The sequence below is a fragment of the Cetorhinus maximus genome, unplaced genomic scaffold, assembly GCF_964194155.1.
Source record: "Cetorhinus maximus unplaced genomic scaffold, sCetMax3.hap1.1 HAP1_SCAFFOLD_2295, whole genome shotgun sequence".
In the NCBI taxonomy this organism is placed as follows: Eukaryota; Metazoa; Chordata; class Chondrichthyes; order Lamniformes; family Cetorhinidae; genus Cetorhinus; species Cetorhinus maximus.
The window spans coordinates 880-12240 of record NW_027598234.1 but is presented as its reverse complement, the minus strand read 5'-3'; the positions used below and the strand labels follow the sequence as shown (position 1 = coordinate 12240).

Genomic DNA, 11361 nt, shown 5'->3' with positions numbered 1-11361 from the left:
AAAGAAAGGACTCACGATTCACCAATTAGGCCATTCGATGGCGAGGGCTTTACCCAGCATCCCCCGCGTTGGCGAATGTCCCCTATCCCCACCACAGGAGAGCAGTGCGCAGGCGCAGTACCGCCCAGTGTTTGGAGCATGCGCCATAATGGCGATGCGGTGTCTTTTGTCTGCCTTATCTCCAAACCGGTAAGGAAGTGAAAACACGGAGGGAGCGATGGAGGTAGCGGGAGGACGGGGAGGGTTTCTAAACACCTCGTAAAGGCTCCAAACCTCGAATAAGACCCTGAGATACCCCCGTTTGCAGCCCAGTTCTTTTTAACGAACAAGCTCAAGTTAACGGCCGCCATTTTGGTTGAGCGGGGAGCAGAGCGCATGCGCGGATGTCCTGGTGACACAAAAGGGAGTAGGCGGGGCTGCAGGGGGGTTAGGTGGGGTTGGGGGGAATCTGTTCCCAACTGGGTCCCAGTGCCCGGGAGATGCTGTTATCTGGGCAACACATTTTTAAACAGCTTCACCCACTCCCAGGCTGCAGGTGATGTTTGCAGCCTACAGGAGTCCATGGGCCATGTGTATATTCATTGTGAGAGGTTGCAGCCCCTGTATAATTACCTGAAGGTCTGCTCCTCAATGTCTGGTCACACTTCAGACCCAGGCTCCTAATCGCTGCTGCCCAGTGTGGAGGGGACTGGGTACATCAGAGGATCTTGTCCTGGAGCTGCTCTTCAACGTGGTTACAACTTGTAGATCTAGGGTGGGTGGGACCCTCTGGCTGCGGGTCAGTCTTCTATGGTCTTGCCTGTGCCCTGGTGGCCAGGGCCAGCGAGGATGCAGTGTCCATCCGTATGGTTGATGCCTTCTACAAACAGTGGGCACCTCAGAGTGCAGAGTGTCTCATAGTCACTGAAATTAACATTGTGGTTTAATTGTGAAAATTCCATTTGCTTTTTTTGCCTTTTGGGGCTTCTTTTAGTTTGATTTAGATCACATGTTTGGAAGAACAGAGAGAGAAAAAGATTGCATAGAATCTAGAATTGTCTGTTTTGAATTTCTAACATGGACTGATAGCGATACTGACACTGTCAACTCTTTCTGCAGGATATTAGAAGGAGATGATTTGCACAGGAAACTAACCAAACATCACATCAAGACCTCTCAGAGTCAGTCGATTCATCAGGACCTGAATATCATCAACCTTTGAATGTGGAAGGAGAAATGTTTCTCTGATCTGTCTGTGGGAAAAGATAACAAACATCAGTGTGACCAGAAAAGCACCGAGACACACACACCCGAGTGGGAGTCTTCCAGTGCACTGACTGTGGAAAGAGCTTTAACCAGTTACACAGCCTGAAAAAACATCACACCATTCACAGCGGGGAGAAACTGTACATGTGTTCTGTGTGTGGACAAGTTTGCAACAGATCTTCCAACCTGGAGAGACACAAGGACACCCACACCATTGAGAAACCGTGGAAATGTGGGGACTGTGGGAAGGGATTCAGTTTCCCATCCCAGCTGGAAACTCACCGACGGAGTCACACTGGGGAGAGACCGTTCACCTGCTGTGTGTGTGGAAAGGAATTCACTAAGTCATCCAGCCTGGGGTCACACCAGAGAGTTCACAGTGACGAGAGGCCTTTTAAATGCTTTTACTGTGGAGATTGCTTTAAAACCTCTCCTGATCTAATTAAACACCAGCTTGTTCACACTGACAAGAGACCATTCAGTTGCTCTCACTATGAGAAGAGATTCAGACAATCATCTCACCTTATTCAACATCAGCGAGTTCACACTGGGGAAAGGATATTCACCTGCTCCGTGTGTGGGAAGCGATTCGCTCAGTCATCCAATCTCCAGACACACCAACGCACTCACAGTGGGGAGAGGCCATTCACCTGCTCCGAGTGTGGGAAGGGATTCAATCGACCATCCAACTTGTTGAGACACCAGCGGGTTCATGTGTGACTGCAGGGGTTGGATGCTGCTGTTAATCACATGCTTTATTTCTGCAGAAGGTAATAACTCCTATCACTGGGCCAGAGTTTAAAGTTCTTTGCAGGGCAGGTGCTGTGTCGGGACTGCAGCAAGTAGGAGTTTCTGGAGAATATTGTGATCCTGGACCATCATATCTGCGGTGAGTGTCTGCAGCTCAGGAAACCTGGGCTCAGGGTTATTGAGCTGCAGTCTGAGCTGCAGACATCAGGGCCATCACGGAGGGGGAGAGTCAGCTGGACACTTTCTTTCAGGAAGCAGTCACAACCCCAAGGTTCAGGAGAAATTTACAGTTAGTGAATGGTCAGGATATATCAGAATATGTCAAGAAAATCAGTTTTAGCATCTGTGGTCTTAATTTCTCTGGGTTAAGAGGAGAAAAACTGACATCTGGACTTAGTGTCTGTCAGTCAAGGCACCTTTCCCTTCTTTAAGATGCTGGAACATTGATTCTGATGTTATCAGTGAAGTTAACTGATCTGAGACATTGAAAGGATTCTCGTTACAGCACACCAGGGATTTCAACCTAATTTCAACTTTGGGACAATCAGAACACTTGGTAACAGACAAGACACTGAAAGGCTTGAAGGGATGACTCTGAAGAAGAATCATATGGACTCGAAATGTTAACTCTGTTTTTTTTTACTCTCCACGGATGCTGTCAGACCTGCTGAGTTTTTCCAACATTTTATGGTTTTGTTGCCCTTGAACTGAGTCGCTTGTCACACCATTTCATAAGAAGTTAAGAGTCAACCACATTGCTGTGGGTCTGGAATCACATGTAGGCCAGATCAGGTAAGGACAGCAGGTTTCCTTCCCTAAAGGGCACTGGTGAACCAGATGGGATTTTACAACAATGGTTTCATAGTCATCATTATTGAGATTAGCTTTTCAATTCCAGATTATTACTTGAATTCAAATTCCACTGGGATTTGAGCCTTGTTCCCCAGATCATCAGCTTGGGATTCTGGATTACTAGTTAGGTGATATTCCCACTGTGCCACCATATCCCCCTCCCTGCCCCAAGCCACACACAAATGGATTATAGATTAATTTATTTCAAGTTTAATGAGAAAATGATTAGACCTACCCTGTACCTATATCTAACCCAATGGAAATCTGTGAAGTTATTGGATTCAAACAAACCCATTCGCTCCTCCTCAGCTCCACAGTGAGTGAGACAGGGAAAAGCAGAAAAGCAGCGATATTCCGCCCCACACTCTCCAATCGCCCGCTGCCAGCAGAAAGCGGCGGCTGCAGCTTCAAACAGTGGGTTAGTGCCCATCCCTGGGATACAAGATACTCCAACCCAGGTCAAACCTCCCGATACACCGAGCACCAGCTCAGGGAAATGCAGGTAGATTATATCCCGGTCACTGAACCTCCAAGCAGCATTTACAGAATACCCGAGTGAGTGTGTCACAAATAAAAACAACTTTCTAAATATTTTCACTGCAAAATTCCTTCCTTTTATTTAAAAGTTGACTGTTGTGAATCTGAAAATGAGCACCATGGGATTTGTGTAACCGACTGACTTGTTTTCCATTGTTTGTCCGACAGGTTTGCAACTCAATTTGTGTTGGAGATTGAAGAGAATCTGATCTCAAAATGAGGTCACAAAGCAGGTAAATATTAAATCCAGGAACAAATTCTGAGGAAAATGGATCACAGTGTTTGGAAGGAGGTGCAACTAAGAAAGGGAAGCTGTGAGTGATTGAATGGAAAGCATCAGCCCCTTGAGCTTCTGGCTAGCACAGTCAGTAGTGCATGAGGCCTGTAACCTCAGGTTTGTGGGTTCAAGCCCCACTTTGGGTGCCGTTGCTTTTTTAAAAAACTTTGCTGCTTTCATGGGTGAACCTCAGCTCTCCATTCCTCCACTGTGTCACTGTGCTCCAACTGAGTCTTTCTCCATCCTGCTTTGTCTTTATCACAATTGCTGGTTTATGAAAGCAAACTTCCTCCACTTCACTGGAAATGTGAGAGACCAGTTTGTAGGTGCGACCTAATGTACAATGAATGATGACACTTTAAAAGTGGCAGGTTTCACTCAAGCCCCTGGACCAACAAAACTGCTCAGAGTCACCGAATTAGAATGGTCACTCCCTGGGTGACCAATAGCAGCAGACCCATATCAAGAATGATCTGATTCATAAGATTAAGGGAGAGAAATTAGCGAACTCCCACTCAACCTTATTCACATCAAAAACAGTTGGGAAGAGGAAGCATTTCATAGGCTGGGTTTTATTTTCTTTGGAAAGGTGCTGGAATGGTTTGGCTGGAGGTGTCACTAGTTCTGGGACACAAGTCTTTAGAGCTTTGATCTGATACGTTGGTTGTGAGATCGCTTAGCTCTGGCTATCATAGGCTGCTTCCACTGTTTGGCAAGCAGTCCTGTGTTGTAGGTTCACCAGGTTGACATTCCGATATGGCTTGTGTTGCTTCTGACCTGCTGTCCTGTACTCTTCATTGAACCAGGCTTGATCGCCTGGTTTGATGTAATTGTGGAGTGAGGGATATGCTGGGCCATGAGTTTACAGACTGTGGTTGAATACAATTCTGCTGCTGCTGATGGCTCGCACTGCCTCAAGGGTTCCCAGTCTTGAGTTGCTAGATCTCTTCTGAATCTATCCCATTTAGCACAGTGGCAGTGCCACACAACACGATGGAGGGAACCGTCAGTGTGAAGGTGGGACTCTGACTCCACAAGGGCCTTGTGGGGTCACTCCTATCAATATTATCATGAACAGATGCATCCGTGACAGGTAGAATGGTGAGAATGAGTTCAAGGATTTTCCCTCTTGTTGGTTCCCTCACCAGTTGCCACAGCCCCAGTCTGACAGAGCTGGAGGCAGCAGGTTATTAAACCCTGGAGGAACTGCCAGACCCAGGTATAAATTGGTGTTCTTCCACTGCATGGCGCGTTGCTGTTTCGAAACACCTTCAAATCACAGTTGTATTCTGAGGACGAGGAAAGGCTATGATAGAGGAATCCACACACTGACATTCCTCTTTCCCCCCCCTCCAATTTCACACTGACACATCTTACTCCTCCTTCCCTCTAATGCTATCACTTTCCTGCTTTCATCACAGTTCCAGCTCCTGCCATTTCAGTGCCTCCACCATTACTTATTGATGTGTTTGAAGTGACTGAGTGCTTTTGCACATTATGGGAAGGAATTCCTGGACACAGTGCGGAGCTGTGTTTAATCACCTGATACAACAACAGGATGCAGATGTGAGGAGCTTGAAATGGCAGGGAGAGGCCAGGAGCTGTGCTGAGGGGTCTGGGGGATGATGGGGAGTGGGAGTTCTTGTTGCTGGTGAGGACCAACTGGCAATTGTGCTTCATCTATGTGGACTCGACACCCATGCTCATGGCCATGAACTTTGGGACAATTTTTGCGCTTCCTTGGTCTCGATAAAAAAACATTTTCCCATTTAAACCTAATGTGATGGTTAATATTTCAGATGGGACTCCCTAAGAAGGAATACATCCTGCATGAATTGTACTCAATAATCAATCCCCACCCCCCAAAATAGTGTTAAATATCAGGCTGCATGACATATTTCACATCGTTACCAGCTTTTGTAACAAAATCTGAATAGTTGGGTGGACACAGATGGGAAGTGGATTATGAAAAAGGATATTGAAGACAACAGTGATTGAAAACAGAAGTGAGAAATAACAATGGGGTCAGATGAATGCTGGAGCTGTAGAAAAAAAATTGAGAAACAAGAAACACTGGTTATTAAGGCTTTTGAATAAATTAGCCTGGGAGACAATCAGCTTCAAGACATTTGATTAAAGTAAATGTATGCGATAGAACAAATATGAAATGCGCAGCTATTCCCTATGTGTTATATTCACAGCAGATCTACCAAAGCACAGATCATACTGAGCCAGATTATCTGCTGTTTTACAACCATAGGAATGTTATACAATGTGATGAACCATTTAACAGAGCCACAGATTTATGTTGCTAAAATTGCATTGAAATTGTGTTTTTGTCTTTAATTTGGTCCCAAAAACACTGCTACAATTTCACCCATGCTAAGCATCTTGGGATGTTTTATTAAAGTAAAGGTGTAAAATAAATGCAGATTTTTGTTGTTGTTGACTGTGAGGAGTGATTCCGTTGCCATTTAAGATGGAAACTCTTGTGTAGTTGCACCGGGGGAGGATTTTCAGAGCTGACAGGACACGGCAGCATAGCCACATTGTGACAGACCATTCAGAAAATTTACACGTGTGAAAGCATTGACTGAATTTTCACACCTGGTAGAAAGAGGCTTTTTAAACGTTGTGTTTGTGGGCAGCGATTCAGTTGTTCTTCCCGCCTGCTGGGGCACCAGTAAGTTCATATGTGACTGTAGGGGTTGGATTCTGCTGTTATTGCTGCTCTTTGGAGACTCTCTATTTTCCACCAAATCCCATTCTCCTTTCTGCTGGATAATGGAGGGTCCGCACAGTTGGGTTTCAGAATTACAGAATCACACAGTGCAGAAGAGGCCCTTCAGCCCATCGAGTCTTCACCGACACATGAGAAACACCTGACTTACCTACCTAATCCCATTTACCAGCACTTGGCCCACAGCCTTGAATGTTATGACGTGCCAAGTGCTCATCCAGGCACTTTTTAAAGGATGTGAGGCAACCTGCCTCCACCACCCTCCCAGGCAGCGCATTCCAGACCGTCACCACCCTCTGGTTAAAAAAGTTTTTCCTCACATCCCCCCTAAAACTCCTGCCCTTCACCTTGAAGTTATGCCCCCTTGTGACTGACCCTTCAACTAAGGGGAACAGCTGCTCCCTATCCACTCTGTCCATGACCCTCATAATCTTGTACACCTTGATCAGGTCACCCCTCAGTCTTCTTTGCTCCAACAAAAACAACCCAAGTCTATCCAACCTCTCTTCATAATTTAAATGTTTCATCCCAGGGCAACATTTTGGTTAATCGCCTCTGCACCATCTCCAGTGCAATCACATCCTTCCTATAATGTGGTGACCAAAACTGCACACAGTACTCCAGCTGTGGCCTCACCAAGGTTCTATACAACTCCAACATGACCTCCCTACTTTTGTAACCTATGCCTCGATTGATAAAGGCAAGTGTCCCAAATGCCTTTTTCACCACCCCACTAACATACCCCTCCGCCTTCAGAGATCTGTGGACACACACGCCAAGGTCCCTTTGTTCTTCAGAACTTCCAATGTCATGCCGTTCATTGAATACTTCCTTGTCAAATTACTCCTTCCAAAGTGTATCACCTCACATTTTTCAGGGTTAAATTCCATCTGCCACTTATCTGCCCATTTGACCATCCCGTCTATATCTTGCTGTAGCCCAAGACACTCAACCTCACTGTTAACTGCCCGGCCAATCTTTGTGTCATCCGCAAACTTACTAAACCTACCCCCTACATAGTCATCTATGTCATTTATATAAATGATGAATAATAGGGGACCAAGCACAGATCCCTGTGGCACGCCACTGGACACTGGCTTCAGGTCACTAAAGCATCCTTCTGTCATCAACCTCTGCCACCTACAAGCCAAAACCTTGTCAAAGGCTTTGCCGAAATCCATATAAACTACTTCAACTGCACTACCCTCATCTACACACCTGGTCACCCCCTCAAAAAATTCAGTCAAATTTGTTAGGCATGACCTCCCTCTGACAAAGCCATGCTGACTATCCCTGATCAAACTTTGCCTCTCCAAGTGGAGATAGATTCTCTCCTTCAGAATTTTCTCCAATAGTTTCAATATAATATAACGATATTATTTGTTTCCTAAGTTAATTGTTTGATCCTCCGGCCCCAGTTTCCGTACCACACCAGGAAAACAAATCTCGATACAATAATTTGTATTTTCAATGGCGGGGCCTTCACCCATCATCCCCCGCGGTGGGGAATATCCCCTATCCACATCACAGGAAAGCAATACGCAGGCGCAGTGGAGAAAAACATTGGAGCATGCGCAGAGCCAGTAATGACGATGGGGAGAAGGTTTTGTCAGATCCGTATCGGTAAGGGCGAAAATCGGGGGACGGAGGAAGCGATGGATCCGGTGGGTAGACGGAAAGGTTTTGTAAACATGTTGCGTAATCCGCAAAACCCCGAAAAAGACCATAGCGTTCCCATTTTTGTACAGAGCCAGGACGGCAGTTTTGTTCCGATTGCAGCCCCGAGGTAACGGTCGCCATCTTTATTGTGGGCGGGGCGCGTGCGCAGCCGCCATCTTTACTGTGGGCATTTTTTGAAATGTTCCCAATGACAGACTGAGGACAATTGTCCATCAAGCTGCTTCACACTTTGAGTTACAATATGTAATTGATGAGGCAAATCAACGATATATGTCCAAGGCAGTGACAATAATTATGCCTTTAGCATAATAAAATTTTCCAAGGCATTTCACAGAAATATTACAAAGTGACGTTTGACACTGAGCCACATGAGCCATATTAGGGCAGGTGACCAAAAGCTTTATCAAAGAGGTAGGTTTTAAGGAGTATTTTAAAGAAGAAGAGTGAGGCGTAGAGCTGTGACCTAGGCAACTGAAAGAACAGTCACTGATGGTGGAGCGATTAAAATCGGGAATGCTCAAGTGGCTGGAATTAGATCAGTGTAGAGATCCTGGCGAGGGCTGTGGCTGGAGGAGAATACAGAGATCGGGATCATCACAACCATGGAGGAAAACATGAGAATTTTAAAGTTTTGGTGCTTTTAAAATGAGAGCCTTTGTCAGTCAGTGAGCACAGGGGTGATGTGTGAACAAGACTGAGTGTGAGTAAGCACACAGATAGCAGAGTTTTGGATGACCTCAAGATTCTGGGTGTAGGAGGATGGAGTTGAATGTTGGAGGCCGGTTGGGTATGCATTAGGATAATTTAGACTATAGGTAACAAATGAATGGATGACACTTTCAACAGCAGATAAACTGAAACTAGGGCGGAGTCGGGTGCTGTTACTGAGGCAGAAATAGGTGGTCTTCGTGTTGATGCGGATATGTGGCTGTAAGCTCATCTCGCGATTGTGAACAGTGTGATTCAGCCTCAGGCAGTTGCCAAGGAGAGGGAGAGAGTCAGTGGTTAGGGAGTGGAATTTGTAGTAGGCACTGAAAGCAATAATGTGAGCATTGGTGGCTCAGCCAGCATTTATTGCCTATCCCTAACTGCCCTTGAGAAGGTGGTGGTGAGCTGCCTTCTTGAACCACTGCAGTCCATGTGGTATAGGTACACCCACAGTGCTGTTAGGAAGGGAGTTCCAGGATTTTGACCCAGTGGCAGGGAAGGAATATTTAAATGGAGGAGGTTTCTGCTCATCCAGTGCTGGATGTCAGACAAATCAGCACTGTGTGACTTGGATTTTTTAAAATTCATTTATGAAAGTTGCAGGCTGGGCCAGCATTTATTGCCCATCCCTAATTGCCCTTGAGAAAGTGGGAGTGAGCCATCTTCTTGAACCGCTGCAGTCCATGGAGGGAAGCTTGGAGGTGATGGTGTAAACATACACCTGCTCCCCTCATACTTTTAGTTAGTGGAGGTTGAGGATTTGGGAGATTCTGTCAAAGTTCTAGTTGAGCTGTAGATATTTAAAATCCCTCTCTTTCACTCTCTGCCTCCCCTTTTTCTTGCTATCCCTCTCACCCTTTCTCTTTCTCCCTCATCCCCCCCATAGAGGCCAGAGACTTGTGTAGGCCCAGTGTTGATGGCAGGTTCCCTTCCCTGAAGGACATCAGTGAAAAAGTTGGGTTGTTGTGACAATCCAGCAGATTTCATGGTCACTTTTGCTAGTGTCAGCTCCACAAATGACCATATTCAGTCAGCTCAATTTCACAACTTGCCTTTGTGTTTTTGTGGGTTCTCTCTAACTCCCATTTTTTTCTGTTTTAAATCAACTTCACAGAGTATTAGAGGGGGAGGATTTGCACTTTGGGAAACTCAAAGCAAATATCACATCGGGATCTGATGGAGTCGCTCAATTTATCGTCACCTGAATGTCATCAGATTTTGAACATGGAAGGAAAAAGCACCGTTTACAGTGGGGAGAAACTGTGGAAATGTGGGGAATGTGAGGAGAGGTTCAGTTACCCGTCTGAGCTGGAAGCTCATCGACGCATTCACACTGGGGAGAGGCCGTTCACCTGCTTCGAATGTGGAAAGGGATTCACTCGGCTATCCGACCTGTTAACACACCAGCGAATTCACACTGGGGAGAGGCCATTCACCTGCTCTGAGTGTGGGAAGGGATTCATTCAGTCATCCAACCTGCTGACATACCAGCGGGTTCACACTGGGGAGAGAGCTTTCAAATGTCCAGACTGTGGGAAATGCTATAGAAGTTCTGGGGACCTGATGTACCATCAACGTGTTCACACTGATGAGAGACCGTTCAGGTGCTCTCACTGTGGGACTGGGTTCAGGGGATCGTTTCAACTCACTGTATACCAGCGAATTCAGTGGTGAGAGGCCATTCACCTGCTATGTGTGTGGGAAGAGATTCACTCAATTGTCCCATGTGCTGAGACATGAGAGAGTTCATACCGGGGAGAGACCTTTTAAATGTCCAGACTGTGAGAAGTGCTATAAAAGCTCTGGGGAACTGATGTCCCATCAACGTGTTCACACTGATGAGAGACCATTCAAGTGCTCTCACTGCGGGACTGGGTTCATTCGATCGTCTGAACTAACCGCACACCAGCGAATTCACACTGGTGAGAGACCGTTCAAGTGCTCCTCCTGTGGGACTGGGTTCAAGCACTCATCACAACTCACTGTACACCGGCGGATTCACACTGGACAGAGACCGTTCACCTGCTCTGAGTGTGGGAAGGGATTTGCTCAGTCAACCACCCTGCTGAATCACCAGCGAGTTCATACTGGGGAGAGGCCGTTCACCTGTTCCGAGTGTGGGAAGAAATTCACCCGGTCATCCCACCTGCTGAATCACCAGCGAGTTCACATGGGGAGAGGCTGTTCACCTGCTCCGAGTGTGGGAACGGATTCACTTGGTGATCCACCCTGCTGAGACGCTAGCGAGTTCATGAGTAACTACAATGATTGGATTTTTCTGTTAATCACATTCAAGACTGAACTCTGTTAATTTGAATCTGTTTCTGTGGATGTTAATAAATTCCAGCCCAGTAATGGGCATTAACATTGTGGATAAATGTCAAATAAATCAGCTTTGTGTTAAACACACAGTGTGTTGAGTCTTTTTAATATCTCCAACACAAGTTAGTTCCTTCTGAATTACTCTCCCTCTCCCCACCTCTAATACCCTCAGCTCCAACAAGTGTGAGGAGCTCGTGGAGCTTCATTGTCACTAAGATTGAGACAATCTGATCAGCTGCCTCTGCTACTT

General features: G+C 46.1%; 1 protein-coding gene across 1 annotated transcript; it reads left to right on the top strand.

Annotated features, from left to right (window-relative positions):
• Positions 1 to 1069: 1069 nt before the first annotated feature.
• LOC144677198 (uncharacterized) lies at positions 1070 to 11105 on the top strand. The gene is made up of 4 exons (XM_078537383.1): positions 1070 to 1959; positions 7820 to 8187; positions 10079 to 10414; positions 10497 to 11105. Exons 1-4 carry the CDS (start codon positions 1390 to 1392, stop codon positions 11023 to 11025), a joined length of 1803 nt encoding a protein of 600 aa, XP_078393509.1. The 5' UTR covers positions 1070 to 1389; the 3' UTR covers positions 11026 to 11105.
• Positions 11106 to 11361: the final 256 nt, after the last annotated feature.